Genomic DNA, 27,013 nt, shown 5'->3' on the forward strand with positions numbered 1-27,013 from the left:
GCTGGTCGCTGGCTTAACCAATCCGAGAAGAATGCCCCCTCTTGATGGAATACCGCTGTTCCTGCAACTTCTTCTCCTCCCTCCTCTCTCTGGTGATGGATGCAAACAGCAACGTTGTCATTTTCATTTCGTTTCATTACCTTTATTGCCAAAATCCCAGGATCTGATCCCAGACTATTTTTTTTTAATTCCAGATTTTCTGGTAGTGTAGATGCAGGCCTCTTCCACATAGCCGTTTAAAATCCACATTGAATCAGTGTGGACTCAGATAACCCAGTTCCATGCAGATATTGTGGGTTATCAGCCTTGATATTCTGAGTTATAGGGCTGTGTGAAAGGGCCCTCCTTTAATTCAGTTCAAAGCAGATAATCTGGGATCAGATCCTGAGATCTAGGACTCTTCCAGACAGGCCATATAACCCAGGGTGTGATCCCAGATTATCTGGCTGTGTGGACTCATATAGTAAAGGTAAAGGTTTTCCCCTGACATTAAGTCCAGTTGTGTCCGACTCTGGGGGTTGATGCTCATCTCCATTTCTAAGCAGAAGAGCCAGCATTGTCCTTATATACCTCCAAGGTCATGTGGCCAGCATGACTGCAAAGAGTGCTGTTACCTTCCTGCCTATTCATCTACTCACATTTGCATGTTTTCGAACTGCTAGGTTGGTAGAAGCTGGGGCTAACAGCAGGTGCTCACTCCGCTCCCCGGATTCAAACCTGCGACGTTTCAGTCCACAAGTTCAGCAGCTCTGCGCTTTAACACGCTGTGCCACCGGGAGCTCCCACGGATTCATATAATCCAGTTTAAAGCAGAAAACCTGAGATCAGATCCTGGGAAATAGGGACTGTCTGGAAGGGCCCATAAGGTAAAGTTAAATGTAAAGATTTCACGTGACGTCAAGTCCAGTCGTGTCCAACTCTGGGGGTTGGTGCTCATCTCCATTTCTAAGCCGAAGAGCCGGCGTTGTCCGAAGACACTTCCAAGGTCATGTGGCCGGCATGACTGCATGGAGTGCCATTACCTTCCCGCCAGAGCTGTACCTATTGATCTACTCACATTTGCATGTTTTCGAACTGCTAGGTTGGCAGAAGGAAGGGCCCACAGAGCAGTATATATCCGTCCTAAGTAACATAGGACCTCCAATGACACATGAACGAGAACAGATGTAAAACAACTACAATTTTCTGTTGTGTTGTTGAAGTCTTTCATGGCCAAAATCACCGGATTATTGTGAGTTTTCTGGGCTGTATGGCCATGTTCCCAAAGCATTCTCTCCTGACGTTTCGCCTGCATCTATGGCAGGCATCCTCAGAGGTTGTGAGGGCTATTGGAAACTAGACGAGTGGAGTTTATATATCTGTGGAATAATGTCCAGGGTGGGAAAAAGAAGAACTCTTGTCTGCCTGAAGCAGGTGTGAATGTTGTAATTGCTTGCAGCTTCAAAGCCTGGCTGCTTCCTGCCTGGGGGATCCTTTGTTGGGAGGTGTTACCATATACCATACAGTTGTGGACAAGTCTACATAGGGACCACCAAACACAGCATTGCCCAAACACAAATCAAGGAACATGAAAGGCACTGCAGACTAATTCACCCAGAGAAGTTAGCAGAGCACTTGGTGAACCAACTTGGACACATCCTATTATTGGAGAATACAGAAATGCTGGACCACTCTAACAACCACCACGTCAGACTACACTGATAAGCCATTGAAGTCCACAAGTATGTATTGTGGACAATTTTAACAGAAAGGAGGAAACCATAAAAATGAACAAAATCTGCCTACCAGTATTTAAAAACTCTAAAATCAGGACAGTCAATAAAGAACAACACTCTGAAAACGGGAATTCCAGACAAGAAACGATCAGGGCCAGCTAACACCTCTCAACAAAGGATTCCCCCAGGCAGGAAGCAGCCAGGCCTCGAAGCTGCAAGGCTTTTCAGTGCCAATCAAGGTGATTAATCACAACCTTCACACTTGCCTCCAACAAACAAGAGTTCTTTCTTTCTCCCACCCTGGATCTTCCACAGATACTCCACTTGCATTGTTTCCAACAGACCTCACAACCTCAGAGGAAGCCTGCCATAGATGTGGCTGAAACATCAGGAGAGAATGCTTCTGGAACATGGCCATACAGCCGGAAAACTCACACCAACCCAACAATATTTTTTGTTGGATTGCAACTTCCATAACTTCCAATACAGACAATGATTCAATGCTATGGAGTCCTGGGATCTGTAGCTCTTGTAAAATTACAACTCTGGTGAATCCATAGCATTGACCCATGGCGGTTGATGTCAGACTACTATGCACACAATAATAATAATAATAATAATAATAATAATAATAATAATAATAATAATAATAATAATAATAATAAAAAAACACAGTCCTAGACATTTGGGAAGTGTTTGACTTGTGATTTTGTGATACGAAATCCAGCATATCTATCTTGTTTGCTGTGTCATAAAATAAAATAATAATGATAATTCATTTATTATCCACCTCTCCTTAGGGCTCAAACTCACATTAAGGAGCTGTCAGGGTAAACACAAACCGCAACAAGTCCTCCTGGCCTTAAAACAAAAATAAATCTCCTGATTTTCCTGGGGGGGGGGGGGGGGGGGGGGGGGGGAGAGAGGCTACACAAAATAAGAGCGCGGAGGGAGGGAGGGCAGTGGCCTCAAGGGCAAGGGAGGGAGGTTTGCGCGTTCCAGGGAACAGCCGCCGCCACGTGGTTTCTGGGAAACGGAGGCTTGTACAGGAAAGACAGCAGGCAGAGAAAGCGAAAGTTAACAAGGATCTTCCTAAAGGGGAGGAGGGAGGAGCTCTCTTTAGATCCGGCACAGCATTGGCTTCTAGGCTCAGAGCCCTTTTCTGAGAATACTCCTGAGTTTCCTTTTTAAAGATTTATTAAAATCTTCGGGGAGAGGGGTGGGATATAAAGCTATTATTACTATTATTATTATTATTACTATTATTTTATTGTATGACACAGCAAACAAGATAGATATGCTGGATTTCATATCACAAAATCACAAGTCGAACACTTCCCAAGCATTTAGGACTCTGAGATGTATTTTCGGATGATGCGTGCATATCCCAGTAGGGTGGCCTTTTGCAGCTGGCAGATCGTAATTTTGTCAATATCTATTGTTTCCAAATGCCGGCTGAGATCTTTTGGCACGGCACCCAGTGTGCCCATCACCACCGGGACCACCTGCACTGGTTTCTGCCAGAGTCTTTGAAGTTCAATCCTGAGGTCCTGACAGCGGCTGAGTTTTTCCTGTTGTTTTTCATCAATCTGACTGTCACCTGGTATGGCAACATCAATAATCCAAACCTTTTTCTTTTCCACGACTGTGAGGTCTGGTATGTTGTGTTCTAGATCTGTGTCAGTCTGGATTCGAAAGTCCCACAGTATTTTTGCATGTTCATTTTCCACTACCGTTGCAGGTTTGTGGACCCACCAGTTCTTTACTGCAGGGAGGTGTTACTTGAGGCATAAGTTCCAATGAATAATTTGGGCCACATAGTTGTGCCTCTGTTTGTAGTCTGTCTGTGCAATTTTCTTACAGCAGCTGAGGATATGATCAATGGTTTCGTCGGTTTCCTTGCACAGTCTGCATTTATTATTATTACTAGCTTGGGGACCCGGCGGTGCCCGGGTCATTTGAGAAAGACATTGTTTGCCTGTGTTCGAAGTTTAGTGTAGATCCAGTGTCAGCTGGGATCAGTTGGTGCAGGGAACTACAACTCCCATATGCAAGTTCCTTCATACACAGTCCATCCCCCTCACAACACCGCCCGGATGTAAAGTAAGTCATGGGGGCTCTATTTCTGTGGATGCAGGTGAACTATAACTCCCTTTTCCCCAAACTTTGCAATATGTTGTATTGGTTATGGGGGTTCAGTGTGCCAAGTGTGGTCCTGGTGTATCATCGGTAGGGTTAGAAGTGTTCATTCATTGCAGGTGAACTATAAATCGCAGTATCTACTACTCCCAAATGTTTGGGGCAATTCCCCTCCAAAACCCACCAGTATTCAAATCTGGGCATATCAGGTATGCATGGCCAGTTTGGCCCAGACCTATCATTGTTTGGGTGCATAGTGTTCTGGGTGTAGGTGAACTACAACTCCTCTAAATTTCCCAGTAGGAGTCACAGTGGTGTGACTTGTTGCAGGGTGAACTACAACTTCCACCATGTGCAGTCAATCCCCAAACTCCTCCAGTAAGTTTAGTCGCTGCTCGGTTCTGGTGTGTTTGTTCTGCAGACAGATTTGAAAGAGAAGGGCAGTGGGCGGGGCCATGCAAATTCCACACCAATGGAGAACCCTGGGATGCCTGCCTGTGGTGGAAGAAAAAGCAAAATCTAGGATGAAATGGTTCCCAAATGAAAGCATTCCTTCGGTGGTGGGTCGTAGTGTTTGGGAAGGACATTGGCAGGGGCTGGGCTACATGTTCATGGAGTTCGCTGTAACCGCAATGTCAGTTAAAAGGGGTGACTTGCTGGATTCTGAGCCCTGGGAATTGTAGCCTGTTTGTGGAGGCCGGAGGCTATCTGTATGATCACTCCATTTCAGATATCGACTGGTTTCATTTATTGATCTGTTGCCCCTTCTACATTGGCATATAATCCAGATTTTTTTTCGTGTCAGGAGCAACTGGAGTTGCTTCTGGAGTGAGAGAATTGGCCATCTGCAAGGACGTTGCCCAGGGGATGCCCGGATGTTTTGATGTTTTACCATCCTTGTGGGAGGCTTCTCTCATGTCCCTGCGTGGAGCTGGAGCTGATAGAGAGAGCTCATCCGCGCTCTCCCCGGGTGGGATTCGAACCTGGCAGCCTTCAGGTCAGCAACCAAACCTTCAAGTCACAAGGCTTTTATCCCCTAGGCCACCGGAGGCTCCTATAATCCAGATTATTAAAGCAGTTACATTGTTCCCTCACTACTTCGCAGTTCACTTTTTGCGGATTCGCTGTTTTGTGGTTTTTCAATAAACTATAAAAGAATATTATAAATCATAAAAATTACAATTTACAGCCTAAGGAAGGAGGAAGGAGAAGCCAAAGGGAGAGAAAAAGAGCCCAAGCTGCAATGGGAGGAGAAGGAGGTGATTTATCAACACACGATTGGTTGATAAAGACTTAAAATAGTGTATAACTACTAAAATAATGTACAAATATTACAATAAATATAATGTCCCCTGGTTGTGGCGCAGTGTGCTAAAGTGCTGAGCTGCTGAACTTGCAGACCGAAAGGTCCCAGGTTCAAATCCTGGGAGCGGAATGAGAGCCCGCTGTTAGCCCCAGCTCCTGCCAACCTAGCAGTTCGAAAACATGCAAATGTGAGTAGATCAATAGGTACTGCTCTGGCAGGAAGGTAACGGCGCTCCATGCAGTCATGCCGGCCACATGACCTTGGAGGTGTCTACGGACAACACCGGCTCTTCGGCGTTGATGAGCACCAACCCCCAGAGTCGGTCACAACTGGACTTAACGTCAGGGGAAAACCTTTACCTTTACCTATAGTGTCCCTGCTTCATGATTTTCATTTATTGCGGGTGGTCCTGGAACGTAACCCCAGCAATAAGTGAGGGAACACTGTAATCCAGATTTCAACTGAATTATATGAGTCTATACTGCCATATAATCCAGCACATAAACTAGATTTTATATGGCACTAGAAGGGGCCAGAAAGAAGCAAATAATTTGGCTAACAAAGAATGGAAGTTCATGGCCCTTCAGAGCACGGCACAGGAAATCAGAGGTTGGGACTTTCCAGCTCAAAACTTTTGTTTTTACATGCCATGCTAGACCAGTTCTTTAGCCAGACAGTGCAAATCCATGTGGGAAACAGATTATATTAGTTCCAGAAGCAGTTTTTGTAGGTAACAAGACATTTTTTCTTGTGTGAATGGCTGAGAGTGGGTCTCTCTTAGTTTTGATAGATCCAATCTGAAAACTGCAGAAAACTGTTTTTTGGTTCCCAATACAAGTGGGGCATCCCTTATTTTGAAATACTCTAAAATTCAAATTTGTCCACATGGACGCTTGCTTTCTGATGGCTCAGTGGACACAAACTTAGCACAGTAGGCTAAATTGCTGTGCTGCAGAAAAATCCTGCTGATCAAAAAAAGTTCGAGCCCGCATCGGGGTGAGCACCACCGTTAGCCTCATTTCACCTGCCCACCTAGCAGGGTCGAAAGCAGAAATGCAAGTAAATAGGTACCGCTTTTAGTGGGGAAATAATAAAGGCATCCTTAAGGACATCGATTGGAGGAAAACTCCTCAGCATGGAAGATGGAGCGACAACACCCCTCCCCATGGCCAGAGTCGAGTACAGCCTCCAAGATGCTGGAAATAAAATGGTAAAAACTGCCTTTACCTCTGTCTGTGTTGTCTGTCCTTGTTAATTGTATAATCGGCATTGAATGTCTGCGTCTATTAGCTATTGGTTTTGAGTATGTTTAAATGTATTATATGTTTTATGATTTTATGTTTTAAATGTATTTAGGTGATTGTATTTTACTGTGTATTGCTGGGTTTGGTCCCCATGTGAGCTGATCCGAGCCCCTTTGGGGAGATGTGGAAGGAAATAAGAATAAAGCTGTTGTTGTTGTTATTATTATTATTATTATTATTATTATTATTGCCATATATGTGTTCTGTAAGCCGCTCTGAGTCCCCTTCGGGGTAAGAAGGGTGGGGTATAAATACTGTAAAATTACTTTCAGATTATGTGTACAAGGTATATATGAAACATAAATGAATTTCATGTTTAGACTTGAGTCCCATCTCCACAGTATCTCTCTGTGTGTGCAAATACAGATATTCCAAAAATTTTAAAACACCCAAACTCCAAAACAATTCTGGTCCTAAGCATCTTGAATAAGGGATACTCAACCCATCATTACTTTTTCTGGTTGGTTTCTCCTGAGGGTCTTGAGCAAAGGTCCATTCTCTGATGCTGTCACGTGGAGCTGCCAGTCATTGAACTTGGGATCTTCTTTCACAAATAAGCAAGAATCACCAACTGGCTTACAGAATACAATGACATGTATTAAAAGTCTGTCAGTGAGGTTTAATTGCTTTTGGTACTTGTACACTTTGGAAGGTGCTATCACACATGGCTTGTAGCATGAATTTGAAGCTCCTGGGCTACAAACAGATGCTGCTGTTGTTATTCTATTTATTTGTATCCCATCTCTTCCCCAGTTCGGGATTCAAAGTAGTTTACAATAATTAAGAAGACATTGTTTAAAAAAAATCAATAAAATACAAGAAATGAAACTTAAGCAATTAGAAAATTTGGGTTTCTACCGTGTTTCCCCAAAAATAAGACAGTGTTTTATATTAATTTTTTGCTGTGCTGGGTCTTATTTTTCCATGAAGAAGAATTCACATTTATTATTGAACAAAAAAAATGAACATTTATTGTGTACTATACAGTAGCTGTCATCACAAACCAGCATAACCAGACAAACTGTGAATCCTATCAAGAATTTCTTGTTACTACCATTATTTCCATGTACAACAATCTATGGTACGTACATTTACCAATCCTACATGCTCTAGTGTTCTGTTTGGCAGGCATGCTTCCAAACAAAAACTTTGCTAGGTTTTACTTTCGGGGGAGGACTTATATCTAGCAAAACCTCTACTAGGTCTTATTTTCAGTAGATGTCTTATTTTGGAGAAACTGATGTTACTGATGGGTGTGATATAGTTGTGCTTTCTCAGAGATTGCATAAGTGTGAACTTCAGTGCAGCTGATGTTTCTGTAAACACACGTATACTGGTAGGAACATCCACAGTTCCTATCCACTCTGGGTGGATAGAAACTGTGGATTGCATAACAACCACAGTACAGCATCTGTATCACAGTTGTTGCATTCTACACAACATTAGTATGTAGCTAAATTATGCGAGGATTGTATAAGGTTTTGTCTTTCATGCTAAAACATCTTGGACTCTTATGGATACTTGAGGAGGACACAGGCCCCATCTACACTGCATATAAAATCCAGATTATCTGTTCTGATAATCCGGATTATATGGCAGTGTAGAAGGGGCCACAAAGACTGGCAAAGAGTGATAAATTTGGGGATGATTTAAAGCAGGCTTTTTCAATCATTGCTTCCCAGAAGTTGTTGGAATACAATCCCCATCACTCCTGACCAAAGTCTTCACTTGTTGGGTATGACTGGAAGTGTAGAACTGGGAAATCAAAGTTGAGGAAGGCCACTTTTAAACATTATAGTCAATTACTTCTCCATTTTATATCATTTTATTATTGCAGCTGAAAATACTATGAAGAATGATTACCAATAATTGTAGACAAAGACAAAACTGACAGAGTGAAGCAAAATTTATGAAGTGCTGCAAAAATTCAGCCAGGGTGATTTAAATTGGGTGACATGCAAAATGCAGTCCATAGGCTGCATGTGACCTCCCAGTTTAAGGATCCATCTACACACATACAGATTTTCATTTATTGCTGTCCAGGAAGCATGGGCGACAATTTCAGTGGGTCAGCACCCAAACTATTTTAGGTCCAAGGTGTTGTTTCCGCCCTCCGGAATTAGAACTGCCTCCGTTTTTTAAAGAGAAGTTCCTTCCTGTGCCAAATCATTTGTAGCAAGAACCTGGAAAAAATCCTAAGGGACCTTTTGAAAGACAGGAAAGAGATGGTGTCTTCCTACATCAGGCGGACATGTATGTGACCCCCCCCCCAAGACTTCAAAAAGGTGTCCACCCCCATTTAAAACAAGATTGTTCAACCATCAAGAAAAAGGTTAAATTTTAATCAATGATGTAAGATATGATTCCTAAGATATGTTAATTTATAACTCAATAGAACAGGTTACAGCATTTAGGTGGGTATGGCAAAAGGCATTATTTCACCCAATGGTAACGTATGGAGGTCCTTCTGTTGTCGAGCCACGATACCCCCTCCCCCCCCTCCCCAAAGATTTCTAGTTCACCAAGGGCTCACAAATAAATACTGTATATAATTTTTCCTTTTAAAAAAATCCTTTCTGGACCTGTGCCAGTTCAAACCATCAGAAGAGCGAGACCAAACCGCAGCAGCTGTAAACCCTTATCATATCTAACTCTTTAATACAGTGTATCTATCTTTCTTAACTTTTTGCGTAACTTGCATCTTTCTGTGTACTGTATCTATTTCTTATATGTATAAAACTTATTTACAAAATGTAACGAGATGTATCCCAGAAACAGTCATCTCTCTATTACCCTGCTGAGATAATCCCTTGAGAATAAGAAAGTTGGGCAAATCCCTATGGCCGTTTCCCAGACCAAATAATTACCAAAATCCATGTGTATGCAGATATAGGTGACTTCCTGTGTCAGACCAGAAAAACCTAAACCTGTTATATGGTTCACTTGAATCCAGAGCCGGCCCTAGGTATTTTTCAAGTGTAGGCAAACAGAATTTTGGCGCCCCCCCCCCCAACCAATCACTGAAAAATAAAAGCGTTGGATAAGCAAAAATGTTGGATAATAAGGAAAGATAAAGGAAAAGCCTATTAAACATCAAATTACATTATGATTTTACAAATTAAGCACCAAAACATCATGTTTTACAACAAATCAATAGAAAAAGCAGTTCAATACATGGTAATGTTATGTAGGAATTACTATATTTGTGAATTTAGCACTAAACATTGAACAGGGATATAGGGCAGTGTGGACTTAGATAACCCAGATAGCCCTCAATATTTAAAAAAACTCTAAAATCAGGATAATAAATAAAGAACAACACTCTGAAAACAGAAGAAATCCAGACAGTAAACAATCAGGGACAGCTAACACCTCCCAAAAAAAAAAGATTCTCCCAGGCAAGAAGAAGCCAGGCCTTGAAGCCACAGGGCCATTAAATGCTAATCAATTACAACATTCACACCTGCTTCAAAGAAAAGTTCTTTCTCCCACCCTGGACCTTCTACAGATATATAAACCCCACATACCTAGCTTCCAAGTTCTCACAGACCTCACAATCTCTGAAGGCCCCAAAGGTGGGCTCCCGTTGTGCGAAGGTGGGTCTGCGCCGGCCGGAAAGCCCAGCACGGGCACCGGGAGGCCCAAAAGAGAAGGAGGTGGAGAGTGGTGCCCTCCTCCCAGGACGATGGCGCCCCTGGGACGATGGCGCCACAGGCAAGTGCCTAGTTCGCCTTATGGTTGGACCGCCTCTGCTTGAATCTGAGAGATTGCTGCCCGCAGAAACAGAGGCTCAAGAGTATATGCATTTTTCTGTCAATCGGGAGGGAGCGGGAAGTCTGAATAGTTGTCAGAATTGTATAAGACATCTTGTATTTCTTTGTATGTTTATGCTTGTACATTTCAAAGTAAATTGCTGTACTTGCATACTTTTTGGCCAAATTGAAAAATCTCTGTGGCTTGTCTTCAACCTATTGAGTTGGTTTCTCTGTTCTGCCATATCTGGTTTCGTATACACTCACCAGGCACAGATCCTCTTACCCACGATCCTCACTAACCACTTCACTTCCATCCGCCATCCCAATCTTGCTTATTTAACTCCTCTGTTTTGTTTAGCCCAGTTCCCTCCATATAAGCCCAGCCTTAACTTGAAGTCTGTTAGAAAACAAACTGAAATGTCTTGGCACAATTCTACAAGGCACCATCTCCTATCTGCACAGAGTCAACATCACATTATCACACCTTTTGTAACAGATCAGTACCCAGAATGTCAATAGTTGGTTGGTTTCTTTGATTTCCTTTCTGATAACTTTTTTTTTGTAAATAATCTGTTCCTAGGCAAAGTTTAACCTGGTGCAGCTAAGCACTGCTGCAAACACAAGACTCCGGTTTATGCTTCCTCCCTCGCCACTTTATGTGTGAGGCAAGGAACTGAATGCTTCCACTTTCAGATTTGAATAAACAACTGTTTCCTGTTACCTTCAAGCAATTGTGACATATATGGTACATGATTATTTCAAACAAACAAGGGTCAAACTGCAAGGAGGAGTGGGATATAAGTGAGTCCAAATCTGGCCCCAGCTAGTTCTTGGAAGGCTAAATCATGAAGACAGGTATGTTGCTGGATTTCAGGTTGCACCAGCCCTAGCCAGCATAGCCAATAGTTGGGAATACTGGGAGATGCAGTCAAACAATGTCTGAAGGACAAGTAAAGAAACAATGTGTGAAAGTAGATGTAGAGCCAAGAAGATAAAGAGTGTATACAAGGGCATATTGATATTTACAAAGGAAACAAGAAAGAAATTGATTTTGATGTTCCTCTTTTGAAATGTATCTACATCAATCCTTTAGATTCTTCATCAGACGAATGTTAGTCAGTTGAATATGGAGAACTCATCTAGGAGAAAAGAAGACATCAGTTCATTCACTACTGTTTGTTTTTCAAAAATATAAGCTAGAGCTGGCAAAAACAAATCAAAATACCAAATATGCAAACACTGAAAAGTGAAAGCTGGAGCAAGCAGTTGGTACTTTTCCACCCAGTTAAAACAAAAAAAGCAATTTAACTTTTTATAGTGTGCTCTTGTGGCGTTAACCTACAGAGGCACAATTACTCAAATAAACATGCCAAATACACATGCCAACCTTTTAGGTCTTTTCCTGGAGTTATTTGGAGTGCTGATTCAGAAAATTGCATTGGATAGACCATATCAGCTCTAGTTTCTTAGATATAGTGTTATCATATTCTGTGGGTGAGCAGATGCCTACTACTGTGTTTCCCCAAAAATAAGACAGTGTCTTATATTAATTTTTGCTCCCAAAGATGCGCTAGGTCTTATTTTCAGGTGATGTCTTATTTTTCCATGAAGAAGAATTCACATTTATTGTTGAACAAAAAAATGAACATTGATTATATACTGTACAATAGTTGTCATCACAAACCAGCATAACCAGACAAATTGAATCCTATCAATAATTTCTTGTTACTACCATTATTCCCATGTACAACCATCTATGGTACGTATGTTTACCGATCCTGCATGCTGTAATGTTCTGTTTGGCGGGCATGCTTCCAAACAAAAACTTTGCTAGGTCTTACTTTTGGGGGAGGCCTTATATTTAGCAATTCAGCAAAACCTCTACAAGGACTTATTTTCTGGGGATGTCTTATTTTAGGGGAAACAGGGTATTATATGATATATATTGTGCATTTCAATAAAATGAGCTGATAGGGGAAAACTGGTACCATTTTTGGAATCAGAAGGTCAAATATATCCAGAAACAGGGCTAACATTTGAGGCACCCAAATATGTGTTGGCCAATGTTATCCATTATTCAAAATATTATCCCACCCATGGGAAAAAGTGGGAATTAATAATAATGGTGATTATGATGATGTTTTGGCAGCGAGTGCAATATGCATTTGACAAAGGAATAGGCAATATGCAAGCTTGTGAGTTATACAGAACTACGTATCACACAAAATTAAATGTTAACTTTGGACGGACTTCAGACACAAGACGTTTGTTACAGTTGTAAATTATTCCATCCCTCCAGACACTGCATAACTGCAAAGCAACATGAATTTCACTTAAAAACATAGTCCGCTAAACATGGTTTCTTAGTTATGAAATGAGTAATTTCTGGAACTGTAGGGCAGCAAACATGATTCCATGGCATACTTACAGAAGGGTCTCCAAAACTGTAACAAGGGTTTAATTTGGAAACTGTGGGGCTTATGGCCTGCTAAACATGTTTAAAAATGCAGCCTGTATGCATCTGTAATGTCACCTGTGTTCTAATACAAATATTCCTACATTTAGCTCTAACATCAATAGCTCCTAGGACAGCGTTTCTCAACCTGGGAGTCGGGACCTCAAGGGGGGGGGGGGGGTTGCAAGGGGGTTGTCAGAGGGGTCGCCAAAGACCATTGGAAAACACATATTTCTGATAGTCTTAGGAATCCCTTTGGCAGAGAAGGTTGAATATCTCTTCACCTGTCCTTCTCTTCCTTTTTGGAAACAGATGGCGAATCCTCCGACCAAAAGCCCAATTCTATCATTGGTGGGGTTCAAGGGGCTCTTTGATTGTACGTGAACTGTAAATCCCAGCAACTACAACTCCCAAATGTTTTCCCCAAACTCCACCAGTGTTCACATTTGGGTATATTGAGTATTTGTGCCGATTTTGGTCTAGATCCATCATTGTTTGAGTTCACAGTGCTCTCTGGATGTAGGTGAACTCCAACTCCAATACTCAAGGTGAATCCCCACCAAACCCTTCCTGTATTTTCTGTTGGTCGTGGGAGTTATGTGTGCCAAGATTGGTCCAATTCCATCGCTGGTGGAGTTCAGAATGTTCTTTGATTGTAGGTTAACTACAACTCCCAAATGACAAAGTCAACCTCCCCCCACAATCCCACCAGTATTCAAATTCAAATTTGGGTGTATTGAGTATTTGTGCCAAATGTGGTGCAGTGAATGAAAATATATCCTGCATATCAGATATTTATATTACGATTCATAACAGTAGCAGAATTACAGTTATGAAGTAGCAACGAAAATCATTTCATGGTTGGGGATTACCATAACATGAGGAACTGTATTAAGGGATTGTGGCATTAGGAAGGTTGAGAACCAATGTCCTAGGCAATGATAACACTATTCAGATGGTTTTTTTTTTGAATGGTAATGGAAACCCAGTCTTTGTGTTTCATGATCCAGCCAGCATCTAGCAGAGATTTGGTTACTTAGTACATATTGGACCCTTGTTTGTTTAACATTAGTTTGTAAGTTAAAAAATAACCTGTTCACGTACAGCAGTTTCCATTACAGTAGGACTTAGGTGTTCTCTCAAAACAGCGTAGACACTGGGAGACATGGGGAGAAGGTCTGATGGTGAAGGTGGGTCTGTTGAATCATTCAGACTTCAGAAAAAAAAACCAGACAAAATTGATGTCCTTAATGAATTATAAATGGCAATAAATCATGTTACTTGGCATATGATTTAATAATAAAATAATCAAAAACTGTTATAATGCTTGTCAAACACAAAAAAAACCTTACTACATAGTCTATTCATACCAGAGGCCAATTTGCCACAAGCCTCCAACTGGCTTTCCTGGTAGGAAGCCTTTTTGTGGCCACCGCTGCCTCTCCCTCCTCTGTCTCCAGCTGGGATCTCTTGTCCAACAGCACAAGAGATTTGGGTGTGCAATTTTAATGTGCCATTGAAATAATAATAATAATAATAATAATAATAATAATAATAATAATAATAATAATAATATATTAACGTAATTATTATTAAATAAATAATAATAATAATAATAATAAACCCGCTATCAGGACCTCAAGATTGAACTTCAAAGACTCTGGCAGAAACCAGTGCAGGTGGTTCCGGTGGTGATGGGCACACTGGGTGCCGTGCCAAAAGATCTCAGCCGGCATTTGGAAACAATAGACATTGACAAAATTACGATCTGTCAACTGCAAAAGGCCACCCTACTGGGATCTGCGCGCATCATCCGAAAATACATCACACAGTCCTAGACACTTGGGAAGTGTTCAACTTGTGATTTTGTGAAACAAAATCCAGCATATCTATCTTGTTTGCTGTGTCATACAATAAAATAAAACTTTATTTATACTCCGCCACCAGATGGCGGACTTGGAGCCGTTTTCATGGGGCAGAGGCCCAAACAACATTGATGAAATAAACAATATAAATACAATTCACAGTATAAAAGATAAAAACAAGAATACAATGTAAAACAAGAATAAAACAGTTGATAGTATCAGTCAACCACCAGGCGCATTCTATCATCTACTTAGGTGGAGAAACTGGAGCAGCAATGCAAGAATAGAATGATAAGTGCATAGACAGTAAGGACCTAATAAAATACAGAATAGAATTGGCTTACATAACGAGAACCTCCCCAAAACTATGCTGACACAGCTAAAGGATAACCGGAACATACATCCACAGGTGGTGGGATTGTGAAAAAATACAAAAGTTCCATAAAATAATTAAGAAGGAAATGGAGGAGCTATTAGGGCTAAAAATAGATTGGAATAGGACACAATTTTTCGTCCAGAAAATTGAGGGCAATACAAGCACTCCTCCATAGTCTGAGTTCTTCAACCTTTGTGCATGTGACTAGTATGTCTGAAATGTTACTAGTTACAGGTAACAATAGACTTACAACCATCTTACTTTCAAGCTCTCAGGAAGTCTTGTTTCCCAGCAGCATTTCCAGAAGGCTGTCATAACAGAACATAGACATAGAATTGCACTGGAGGACCTAAATATTCCTAGAGAGATCACTGTGGGAATTGCCAGGTCTTCCTATGGCCAACATCTGGCAGAATGTAACAGAGTTGAACTGGAGGACCTAGAGATTCCAAGGGAGGTCTCAAGTTTAAAATAATTGGTTTACTATCACCATTTTCCCATTTCCGCAGGAGTCTTTTGCCCCTAATCCCTGCAGAAGCAGAGGGCATACTGTAGTAGATATCCTTTATTAGTGAGTTTAAGACAGTCTTGGATATTAGGAGTGGGTGTTGAAATGCAGCAGAGCAAGGAATTTCACCCTGTTCAAAAAGTTTCCCAGAGCATTGATTCACCAGACTTCCCAAACAAAGTTGTATTACTCACATTTTGGAGACTGGAATAAATACAGAAGGAACATAGCCTGTTGTCCCTCCTTCTGTAGGTCTTGGAACTAAAAATTGAACAAAATTAAATATGATGGATATTAAACTTGCAAAGAAAACTGGATTTACTGAGCAGGTTTCAATAGACAATGAGATACCACTTCATGTAGTTCTCAACCTGGGGTCCCCAGATGTTTTTGGCCTACAACTCCCAGAAATCCCAGCCAGTTTACCAGCTGTTAGGATTAATGGGAGTTGAAGGCCAAAAACATCTGGGGACCCCAGGTTGAGAACCACTGTTGTACATGCAGAAGGGCAATTTAATGTGTTTCCTTATGGTTTCTCCTGCCTACAGTCTTCAGTGATGGTCTAGTTCTGGCAGCTAGATTGGCAGCTAGATTGGCAACTAGATTTTACAGAAAGCAACCTCCTACACTCCTGTGTTCCACACACAGCAGAGTTGCACATTGAACAGCCATGCTTTGTATCCACAATGCTCCCACTGCTATTGTACACAGGAAAAGGTCACAGAATCAAGGTGAAACTATCCATGGTGAAACTGCCCAGTAAACCATCTTATTATACAATTTTTTCTATCTCAGCCGTCAGGATCTGGCGGTCCACAGGAGACAGAGTTTGACTCAGATTCTGATTTGGATTTTGGGCCTCTCCAGGACTTGGGTCAAAGCCCAATGGCTTTGCAGGTGCCCGAAGTTGTGCTTCCAGAAGAACTGCTAATTGGGGAACATTCCGATGTTCAGTCAAGGTTGGGTTCGCCAGATGGTGTTGTTGCAGAGGAGGATGTGACTTTTGATCGGAGACAATCTTTTGCAGAGGATAAGAGTCGAAGGGAGGGCGTGAGAAGATGCCAGCGCTTGGCTCTTAAGTGCACTAATGAGTAACTTTCCCATGTGAAGTTGTAAGTGTCCTGACTCTCACTGCCTTGTAGCCTTTAACCTTGTAGCCTCTCACTGCCTTGTAGCCTTGTAACTCCTTAAAGGTGCCTTGTTCCTTGTTCTCATTGCGGTGTCAACATTACCATCCTTGGGAGAAGAATCTCCGTTCCAGTCTCTTGCTCCTTGCTTCGTTTCCGTGCTGGTTCCAGGAACTCCAGGTGGAGTTCGTGCCTTGTGACTCTTTAGTATATCTTGCCTTGTTAACCTCATTTCCTTAGTGGATGCTTTCCATGTGGATTACAGTTGGTGGATTTACCGTGCCTTGTTCCTGATCCCTGCAACCTCTGGCTGTTTACTGACTTGACTTCTTGGTGGAAATATCGAGTTCTGTTTGTGGATTACAACTTTGAAAAACTTTGTTGGGACTAACTATTGAACAGTTGCAGACTTTACATTATGGACTATTCACTTTACTGACTTTTTACACTATTTGCTTGCATATATATATATCATTCAGTAAACTGCTTTGCTTATGATTCTAGTTCTAGTGTGGTTTTCAGAGTGCTCTCGCAGTCTTGGGGTGCAACACAATTGTTAAACATTCCCCATACTTGGTACTACAACTCAATCAATTTTACCCCAAACTTGTTAAACTCTTTTCTTCCATCACATGGTATGTTTACTTAACAGTTTAAATATATTTTCACATGCTTTCCAAACAATCACTAATAGATTTGTTCAACTTTTCCTAATTAAAGGAAGTGAGTCAAATTTGTCTTGGGATCAAACAATGCATGTCATGCATGCCATGAAACCCACGCTCTTTCTACAATAAACACTCATATGGGACTGTAACTTTTCCCCTTTTCTTTTCTTTCCTTTCCTTTCCATTCAGTTCCTTTTCTGACTTCTCTCTCCCTTCTTCTTTTTTAAAGAGATAACAATATTTTCTTTGCTAATTGAAAGATGCTAATAATAATTAACTTTATTCATATATTGTCCTATCTCCTTGAAGGGACTCAGGTCGGTATATAAAGTTGGTTGTTGTTGTTGTTGTTGTTGTTGTTGTTGTTCTTCTTCTTCTTCTTCTTCTTCTTCTTCTTCTTCTTCTTCTTCTTCTTCTTCTTCTTCTTCTTCCTCCTCCTCCTCCTCTTCGTGACTACCCATTCACCCTACTATATTCTTCCCAAGCACAAAGAATTTTCTCCCACTGCCCTTACACTCAAAACTGCCACCTCTTGGGGCTACCTTAAATGAGAAGAACTTACTACATTTACTCCTGTAATAAGAAAATAGTCTACTTCTCTTATTACACACTAGCTGTGCCCGGCCACGCGCTGTGGCGAAGTATGATGGTATGGAAAATAAAGTATTGAGGAATTGGTGGTAGTTAAGGTAAAGGGTCCCCTGGGCTGAGTGAGTTGGTAGGAGACCAAGTGAGCGGAGCTTAGCCTTCTAACTGGCAGCAATTGGATAAAAACAATTATTCCTCTCCCTCTAATTAGGACTTTATTTTTCTTTTCTTTTTGTTGTATCAACCTAGAGGCATGGATGAGGGGTTGTGCTGTCAATTTTCGAGGTTGTGGGGTGTTTACTTTTGTTGTTTTGTCCGCTGCCGTGATGCCATCACTCTTTTATATATATAGATTTCTCCTTCTGTCTTTCTATACCTGCTTAAAACATACAGGCTTTGTATACTTGTTAAAAATGTTTAAACGTTCTTGGGAGACACTGGTATAATGATGCCTCTGGAGTTCTAAACAGTTTAGTATCAGAATATCCATGTGATGAGGTCCATTGTTGCTATTAACTAGCCTCTGTGGCGAATCAGGGTAGCACCATGGCAATCCCAGAGCTCTGGCCAGCAGCTAACACTTCCCCATCACACATGGAACACATCCCAATGGAACACAGGTAGGCTACTGTATTGGCGGCGCAGCGTCCTACCACACTGTTGCCCAAGTTTAGCCATGGAAGTCAGACTACATTGTCTGATGGGTGGTGTGGGGCTCAGTAAGTGAACTGGGACAGTAGCATTCTAGGATGTTATTTTTTCATGTGTAAAGAAGTTGTATATCAGGACAAAGGAGTCTGTGGCCCTCCAAATGTTGTTGACGACAATTTCTATGATCCTTGATATAGTAGCTATGACTGGTGAAGGTCTCATCCTGACTTTGATTTTGACCAGCTCCATGACATTTATCATATCAGAAGCGAACCAAGAGTACAGTTGTAATGTATTTAAAAACACAAAGTTAAAAACTTGGTATTATATTACAAGTCCTTTGACCAGTAGCTGGCCACTTGGCATGCCTCTGGTGTTGCTATAAGAAGGTCCTTCATTGTGCATGCGGCAGGGCTCAGACTGCATTGTAGTATGTGGTCTGTGGTTTGCTCTTCTTCACACTCATATGTCATGGACTCAACTTTTTGGCCCCATTTCTTAAGGTTGGTTCTACATCTCATGGTGCCAGAACGCAGTCCGTTCAGCACCTTCCAAGAATTTTAGGTTAAGTCAGGTTAATCTGTTTGGGCCCTATGTTAGGAACAAATGGGGGAAGTTATTGATATTGTCTGAAACTCTGTGGCAACCCCACGGCTTGGGGGCAGTGCGGACAACAGAATTGGGTCTAGTTGAGCAAAGGGGAAAGAGTAGATCATGCCCACGTCACTGCTATTGCCATTCCTGGCTACCACAAAAACTTCTACTGAAGTCAGAACAAGACTCTCGCAACAACCAGGAGGTCACACAGGGCCCTCCAGCCATTTGGAAGTGGCCATGGTGAGAGGGATGGTGAGTGGGTCTTGCGAGGCTGATGCAATTTTGCCTGGCTGGACTGTGCAGTCTCCCACCTGCTATCATAGCCTTTAGAGTGTTAGCCTGTTAGGCCAGTATAGAGCATGTCTGCACTAGGCTAGATCCACTGTTTTCCTTTCAAATGCAAAGACATTTCTCTCACTGTCCATATATGCCACTAAACACCACCAATGTGCAGTGGTGATGTTTGGATAGGCCATACAAGATTTTATTAATTAAAAAAATATGGAAAGCAGCCCCCATTTTAAGTACAGCACCTCTTTCTTTCAAAGGTAAAACTGTAAGAAGGAAATCTTAACAAGAGAAGGTATTCACAACAATATCTAACCTTCACTTGGCTGAGAGCTGTAATGCCTTCCGAAGGCCGTGTCTTTGGGGATATCTGGATAAAGATATTTCAGTGGGTTTTCGGGAACATTATCTTCCGTAATAACTTTGTAATCTCGTAAAATGTCAGCAAAAGGCAATGCTGTTAAGCGACCCTTGTTATATGGTTCCACAGAATGGAAATCCACTTCCCCTGTGGAGAGAGCATCCATGTTAATAAGGAGACAGATATTTTTTTTGCAGGATTTAAGGGGAAAATGAAAGCAAACCACAGGGAGCTTTTTAAAATGAGCGTTCAATGTACAAAATGCTGTCAAATTTAAGATATGCTATAGAGCCATTGTTTTATTAAAGTGCTAAAGGACGCAAAATAATTTGCTACACAAAAGATTATGGTGCAGTGTCTGGTCCAGATGAGCTCTAAATCTGGTATAATGGTTCTTATTATAGTTTATATTCATAGTTTACATAAAATTTGTATTTTTAAGCCAAAATCCAACTGAGCACTAGCAGAGAATAACGCTGTGCTACCATACATACATTGGGAGTCTGATGGCAACATGTTTACACTGGAGGAAGGTTAATAATGTCAGCTGGCTAGGCAATACTAAATAATAGTGTCAAATCAAAGAATGGCATGTGCACATATTTCAGGCATACACTCATATTTGTTCCAATACTGTTTTTTCCAGAAAGCCCATTGTCATAATTTAGATAAGTGGTTCTCAAACTGTGGGCCACGAGAACAAAAATCTGGTCCACGAACATCCTTCTTTTTTATTTATTTAATTTATTTTATTTCCGCTCCTTTCTGAAGCTGACTATTGCATTGCATAGACCACATCAGCTCTAGATTATTAAATATGGTTTTCTGTGGGTGAGCAGATGGCGACTATTGAATGTCATATGTTCTGTATCAGAAACTAGAGCTGATGTGGTCTATCCAATGTAATTTTCTGAATCCGCACCCCAAATAACCAAACCAAATCTAAAGTTGACCAAAAACTGATTCGTAACCCTTTTAGTACTAATGATGCAGAGTGGTCCCTGGTCAAAGTGGACCCTGTTCACGTGGACCCTGGTCAAAGTAGGCCCTGGTCAAGTGGGCCTTGGTCCAAAAAAGGTTCGGAACCACTGATTTAGATAGTGCTAAAGAAGTGGAGGAATGGGCAAGGAACACAGTATGAATTGCAAGTATAGAACCACAAAATTGCTTCGAGTTGTTGTTGTTGTGATGTATTCTGATTATTTAAAATAAAAAACACAATCTGAATGGGAATAAAATGCTGATGCTTTTGTGGGAGTTGCCACCAAAGGCCTATTTGTTTTTTTCAAAGCAACAACAAAATAATACAGACCACAGAAACTTCACAATTGTACCCAAGTCATTCCACTGCTTACTCCCAATAACTACTAAGGGTTAATAACAATGGGAACACTGAAAATTGGAAAAAGCAGTTTGCCACTGCCAATTGAGTGGTGGAAAGGCCATAAATGTGCACTATATTTTTGGTACTGAAGTTCCATACTGCTGCTTCTGTGAAGTGTCCGATAGCCTTAAAGCAAAAGCACCTACCATTTTCTGACTGGGATACCCATGTAAATGTAATCCCTCCTAGGTTGCTTTCACTGAATCTCAATAAAAATGTCCCTGGCATCTTGTCCTTGAGCAAACTTCGCTCCTTCTCTTTGCTCACAAAGCCCATGATACATCTGTAAATGAACGGGAGAAGACATGACAAGTTTTATGTAAACACATCCCTGATATACATTTTCACCTGGCAAAATGTTATGCAGCAGTCCCAGATAATTGACAATCTAAGACAGCCAATCTGCATATTATTCAGGATCAGTCAATGTTGTTTTGTGAACACACTAATTTTGATTAGGTTTGAAAAAAGTACTTGAATGTGTTTCCTGTTATGTTTCATCACTTTAAATGCTTCCCCCATCCAGCAATTAACCCTACTGGAACAGAAAAACATCAGTAAAATAATTTTCCTTTCTTCCTAGCAAGGCAAAGAAGAGAAATAAAGAATATTTAAACACTCCATAAAGAAATCATTAGATACAGTACAGTCTAACTTATCCAACATTCGCTTATCCAATGTTCTGGATTATCCAACGCATTTTTGTAGTCAATCTTTTCAATATATCATGATATTTTGCTAAATTTGTAAATAGTAAATAACAGTAATTACTATGTAGCATTACTTCATATTGAACGGCTTTTCTGTCAAATTTGTTGTATAACATGATGTTTTGGTGCTTAATTTGTAAAATCACCACCTAATTTGATGTTTAATAGGCTTCTCCTTAATCTCTCCTTATTATCCAACATATTCACTTATCCAACGTTCTGCCGGCCCGTTTATGTTGGATAAGTGAGACTCTACTGTAGTTACAAATGCATGGCCTACAGTTATACATGTATTAGGCTTGTGCAATTCGGACAAAAGGCATGCTGTTCCGGGCTCCATTTTTGGCTAACCCATCCTTCTGTATTCCAGGAAGTTACTTGTATCAGAAGGAGTGTTGTTTTCATTCAGCAAAGATTCGCCTTATTGGCTACAATGGGAAAATTCAAAGTTTCAATCCTCAGTCATTGTAAGATCTATCTGCATGAAACCTACCTCAGTTTTAGACCTCGTTTACAACTTCAGGCCTGCCAAGTTTCCAAACAATTCACAAATCTACTGATTTTTAAGAATTATTTTAAGTATTTACCATAGCATTTTATTAAAAATTAAAACAAACCACAAAAGAGGGTTCTGGGAATTGTAGTCACTGGTTGTGTCCATTGTCAGCCAATCAGATTATGGACACAACTAGACCTTTTATTGGCTGAGAAACAGAAAGAGAGAAAAACTTCAACTCCCATCATGCTCCTAGAGGAACCCAGATACTTTTCAATAATAATAATAATAATAATAATAATAATAATAATAATAATAATAATAATTTATTTTTCTATCCCGCCTCCCTCTCCTCGAAGGGACTCGAGGTGGCTAACATGGGGCCAAGCCCAAAAATGCCCGCCTTATGCAAGTGTTGCTGGGAAAGTGAATTCCCAGCTGGGTCCTCTCCAGAGGAGGAACCTAGGGAATTTTTCCAAAAGAAATGGACAGTACACTTGCTGCAGGATCTTCTGCAGGGGTCCCTCGGCAGACCGCTGCCTCAGGTATATTGCAGACTTAACTCCATCCTCTCCAGTAGCCAATAAATCCGGCTGTCTTGATCCGTTTTGCCCAACTTTTCGGTTCCCTCCTCCCTGTTGTGTTTTTGGAGGATTACATGAAATGGACTGGCGAATATTACAAATCACTTTTGGTCAAACTGATCTGGGCCCAAGCCTAACATATATAACAGGTTCATGTATACGATCATTATGTATTCACTACACTGAGAAACGCAGGGATTGTGAAAGTACCCAAATCCCTATTTATTAGACAGTCTCTACTGCAATTGATGAAAGTCAATTACCGACTGGAAAACAGGTAACGGATATTCCCACCCACCCCTTATGAAAATTATATCAATTGTGGGGTGGAATTGGAATAGGGGTGCTGCTTGTGGCTATCATAACAATAACTGCTCATGAACCGGGGTGGGAACATCAGTCAACTGCTTCCTGATTAATAGGGGATCAGATCCTTATTTGTTGCAGTGGCTGTTGCCCAGTCAATGAGGATTGAATGAGTTGGGGTTGGGAGATGATACACAACTAAACTGGCTATGTTTTAGGGCCCTTCCAGACTGACCCAAAATGTGGACTGATCCTAGATTATCTGCTTGTCCCAAATTATATGGCAGTGGAGACTCATATAATTCAGTTCAAAGCAGATAATTTGGGATCAGATTCTGGTCAGTGTAGATTCAGCTTCAAAAGATGTGGTTTGGCTCCAGTTCCTAACAACTGAGATAAACAAATTGCTTGGAATGATTCACAGAACTCACAACACAAAAAAGAAAGAAATATAACTTCTTTCCCGCACTTGCCTTGTCCCCAAGTGCACCATGAATGGCATAAATTAAATGGGACTGACTTTAATAGGCTGTTTTGCCTATGAATCATGATTTAGAAAAACACTCAAGCTATCACTTTTAAGATAACACAACTGTTGGATCAGCGCAACCCCACTGTGCAAAGCTGATATGCAGACTTAGAGAAACAATGTTGGCAAAAAGTATTAGCAACCTGGCATCTACTGGGTGTTTGGTTTACAATTCCCAGGATCCCTAACCATCGTGACTAAGATCAGCTGCAAGTGACAATGGTTCTAGATTAGGTCCCTTCTACATTGCCAAAGGAGCTCCCGGTGGCACAGCGGGTTAAACCGCTGAGTTGCTGAATTTGCAGACCGAAAGGTAGGAGATTCGAATCCAGGGAGCAGAGTGAACTCCCGCTGTTAGTTCCAGTTTCTGCCAGCCTAGCAGTTCAAAAACATGCAAATATGAGTAGATCAATAGGTGGGAAGATAATGGCACTCCATGGCCTTGGAGGTGTCTACACACAATGCTGGCTCTTCGTCTTAGAAGAGAGTCGGACATGACTAGACTTAACGTCAGGGTAAAACATTTACCTGTCTACGCTGCCATATAAAATCCAGATTATCTGCTTTGAACTGGATTATATGTCAGTTAAACACAGTTCAAAACAGATAATGTGGATTATCTGCTTTGATAATCTGGATTATTTGGCAGTGTAGAAGGGGCCTTAATGTGCCCAGAAATCATAAAGTGCGGGAAAGAACCCTAAATGCCCATCTCAACTACTTTGTTAGAAGCTGAATTAGCAATGCATTACCTCCTCTTACTCCCACATATGCTTAATTTGTTCAAATCAGAGGGAGTTAAAAGTCCTTTAACTTGGGCTGTACCCAGTAGAGGTAGTTTATTGCTGTTTCTGCTGCTGCTGCTTCTATTATTATTATTATTATTATTATTATTATTAGTAGTAGTAGTAGTAGTAGTAGTATTTTATTAGTACAGTAGAGTCTCACTTATCCAAGCTAAACAGGCCGACAGAAGCTTGGATAAGCGAATATCTTGGATAATAATGAGGGATTAAGGAAAAACCTATTAAACAGTAAATTAGGTTATGATTTTACAAATTAAGCACCCAAACATCATGTTTTACAACAAATTTGACAGAAAAAGTAGTTCAATACGCAGTAATGTTATGTTGTAATTACTGTATTTACGAATTTAGCACCAAAATATCACGATATATTGAAAACATTGACTACAAAAATGGCTTGGATAATCCAGAGGCTTGGATAAGAGAGGCTTGGATAAGTGAGACTTTACTGTAGTAGTATTTTTGAGGATTGAGACTCAAAGCAGTACAGCATTCTTTACAGGCAATGATGTATAAATATCAAAATGCTACTCACCCATCAATCCAAAGAGGAAGAATATGTTTTTTAATCAGCTCCAAGATTGCTTCAAGCCATGCCCAAAATGTAAATGACTTCCCAGGCAAGTGCTCCTGTTTATAAATCCAATTAATGTTTTAAGGAATGTGGCAATCTATTTATTGATTTAGTCTTATTCCAAAGAGGCACAATATATAATCATATATAAATATGTTGATAACTAAAAATAAATATGTGTATGCTTTAGCAGGCTGAAAACCTGCATAGACCTTTTAGGAGTACAGAAAAGATGGAACGTGGAATCGGATAATTCTGCTTATCCAAAAATTGCTGTAAATTATGCAATTTGTAATGAGCACAACAGAGATTTTCTTCACACATGCTCATCTTGTGAATATGTATTTTTCCCCATAGGTTGTTCCAGCATATTTTCAAAGAACATATTGAACCATAGTTAGCCTTTTGCAAAAGAGATTTGAAATTTTCTTTTTTTTTTTCGAAACATTTTTTTAAACTTTTTCTTGCATTACCAGTGAACTATGAAGCCGTGTTATATCTGAAGCCGTGTTACATCTGCACTGTAGAATTAATACAGTTTGGTACCACTTTAACTGCCATGGCTCAATGTCATGGAATCTTGGGAATTGTAATTTGGTGAGGCACCAGCACTCTTTGATTCCATACCACTGAGGCCTCTCAAAGCAGATAATCCACATTACCTGCTTTGAACAGGATTATATGAGTCTACACAGCCATATAATCCAGTTCAAAGCAGATAATCTGGATTTTATATGGCAGTGTAGAAGGAGCCTGAGGCTAAATCGTTATCAGACCAAATTACAAAGTAAGGGCCCTTCCACACAGCTGAATAAAATCCTACATTTTTTGCTTTGAACTGAAATATATGGCAGTGACTCAGATAATCCAGTTCAAAGCAGATGTTGTGGAATTTTCTGCCTTGATATTCCAGGTTATATGGCTGCATGAAAGGGCCCTAGGTCTTCAGTCTATGCCCACTCATTTTATTACTTTAGGAAAGGTACATGTGGAAGTTGCATGAAAAGACTCCACCGGCTTACAGAACAGACTTATCATATGGAAACTATCTATTATGCAACTAAACTAGATCCATGATGACACTCAAATAAGGAGGAAGGAACGATTTGAAATACATGAACACAACATACCTTACAGAATTTTGACCAGGAAATGTGATGTTCAGTATAGATGACTTGTTGTCCTAGAATGTTATAGGAAAATTAATTAGCAAGCATCCTTACAAAATGCTTACCAGTTTTAAGGGAAACCCTGCAAGGGCAGATTACTTAAAAACACAATTGCAATCCACATTTTGCCACATTGCTATAATTCAGTTAAGAAAAAAGAAGGAAGTCAACACAAGGCTCCTTACGTTTACCAATTAAGGAAAGTCAACGTCTGTCCAGGAACTGAAAGCCCTTCTACACAGCCATATAACCCAGAACATCAAGGCAGAAAATCCCACAGTATCTGCTTTGAACTGGATTATCTGAGTCCACACTGCCATATGTTCCAGTTCAAAGCAGATAATGTAGGATTTTATTCAGCTGTGTGGAAGGCGACTGAGTTGAACCCAGCATGTTTCAGGCTGGAAAAGCATCTATCATTCATTTACAACATTGGACATCAGCAGAATAATTGCTAGTTAGAGACCTTCTGATATTCCAGAATTGTGACAGACAGCTGTGTTGTTCACCCGCCATGCTCTGCTTCTTGTGAAGGAAAGAGATTGTGTATCTTGGAGTGTTGGATCTGCTATAGGAAAGCAGGATTCTGGACACTTGTCTCATCTCAAGCGAAGAGAAAAGTGTAATTTTTGAGCCATGATACGTTTGCAGGGACAGTTTCTGCTGTTCTAATACCCTTTCTCTTACTGGAAAATTGCAATAAAAAGAATCTATGTTTTAAAGTTATTGAAAAATTATTCATAACATAAAAA

The 27,013-nt window shown here is 40.6% G+C and overlaps 1 protein-coding gene across 3 annotated transcripts in view; it reads right to left on the minus strand.

Annotated features, from left to right (window-relative positions):
* Positions 1-8,270: 8,270 nt before the first annotated feature.
* The window catches only part of stat4 (signal transducer and activator of transcription 4), a 52,888-nt gene continuing 34,145 nt past the window's right edge, over positions 8,271-27,013 (minus strand). For all 3 annotated transcript variants that reach the window (XM_016991466.2, XM_016991465.2, XM_003217416.4), the window contains 7 exons: positions 26,223-26,275; positions 25,054-25,148; positions 21,234-21,370; positions 19,659-19,850; positions 15,618-15,684; positions 13,779-13,887; positions 8,271-11,358 (listed from right to left, as the gene is read on the minus strand). In XM_016991466.2, the coding sequence (XP_016846955.1) occupies positions 11,332-11,358; positions 13,779-13,887; positions 15,618-15,684; positions 19,659-19,850; positions 21,234-21,370; positions 25,054-25,148; positions 26,223-26,275 (680 nt within the window). In that variant the 3' untranslated portion in view covers positions 8,271-11,331. The remainder of the gene's footprint in view (positions 11,359-13,778; positions 13,888-15,617; positions 15,685-19,658; positions 19,851-21,233; positions 21,371-25,053; positions 25,149-26,222; positions 26,276-27,013) is intronic.

The sequence above is a fragment of the Anolis carolinensis genome, chromosome 1, assembly GCF_035594765.1.
Source record: "Anolis carolinensis isolate JA03-04 chromosome 1, rAnoCar3.1.pri, whole genome shotgun sequence".
Taxonomy (NCBI): domain Eukaryota; kingdom Metazoa; phylum Chordata; class Lepidosauria; order Squamata; family Dactyloidae; genus Anolis; species Anolis carolinensis.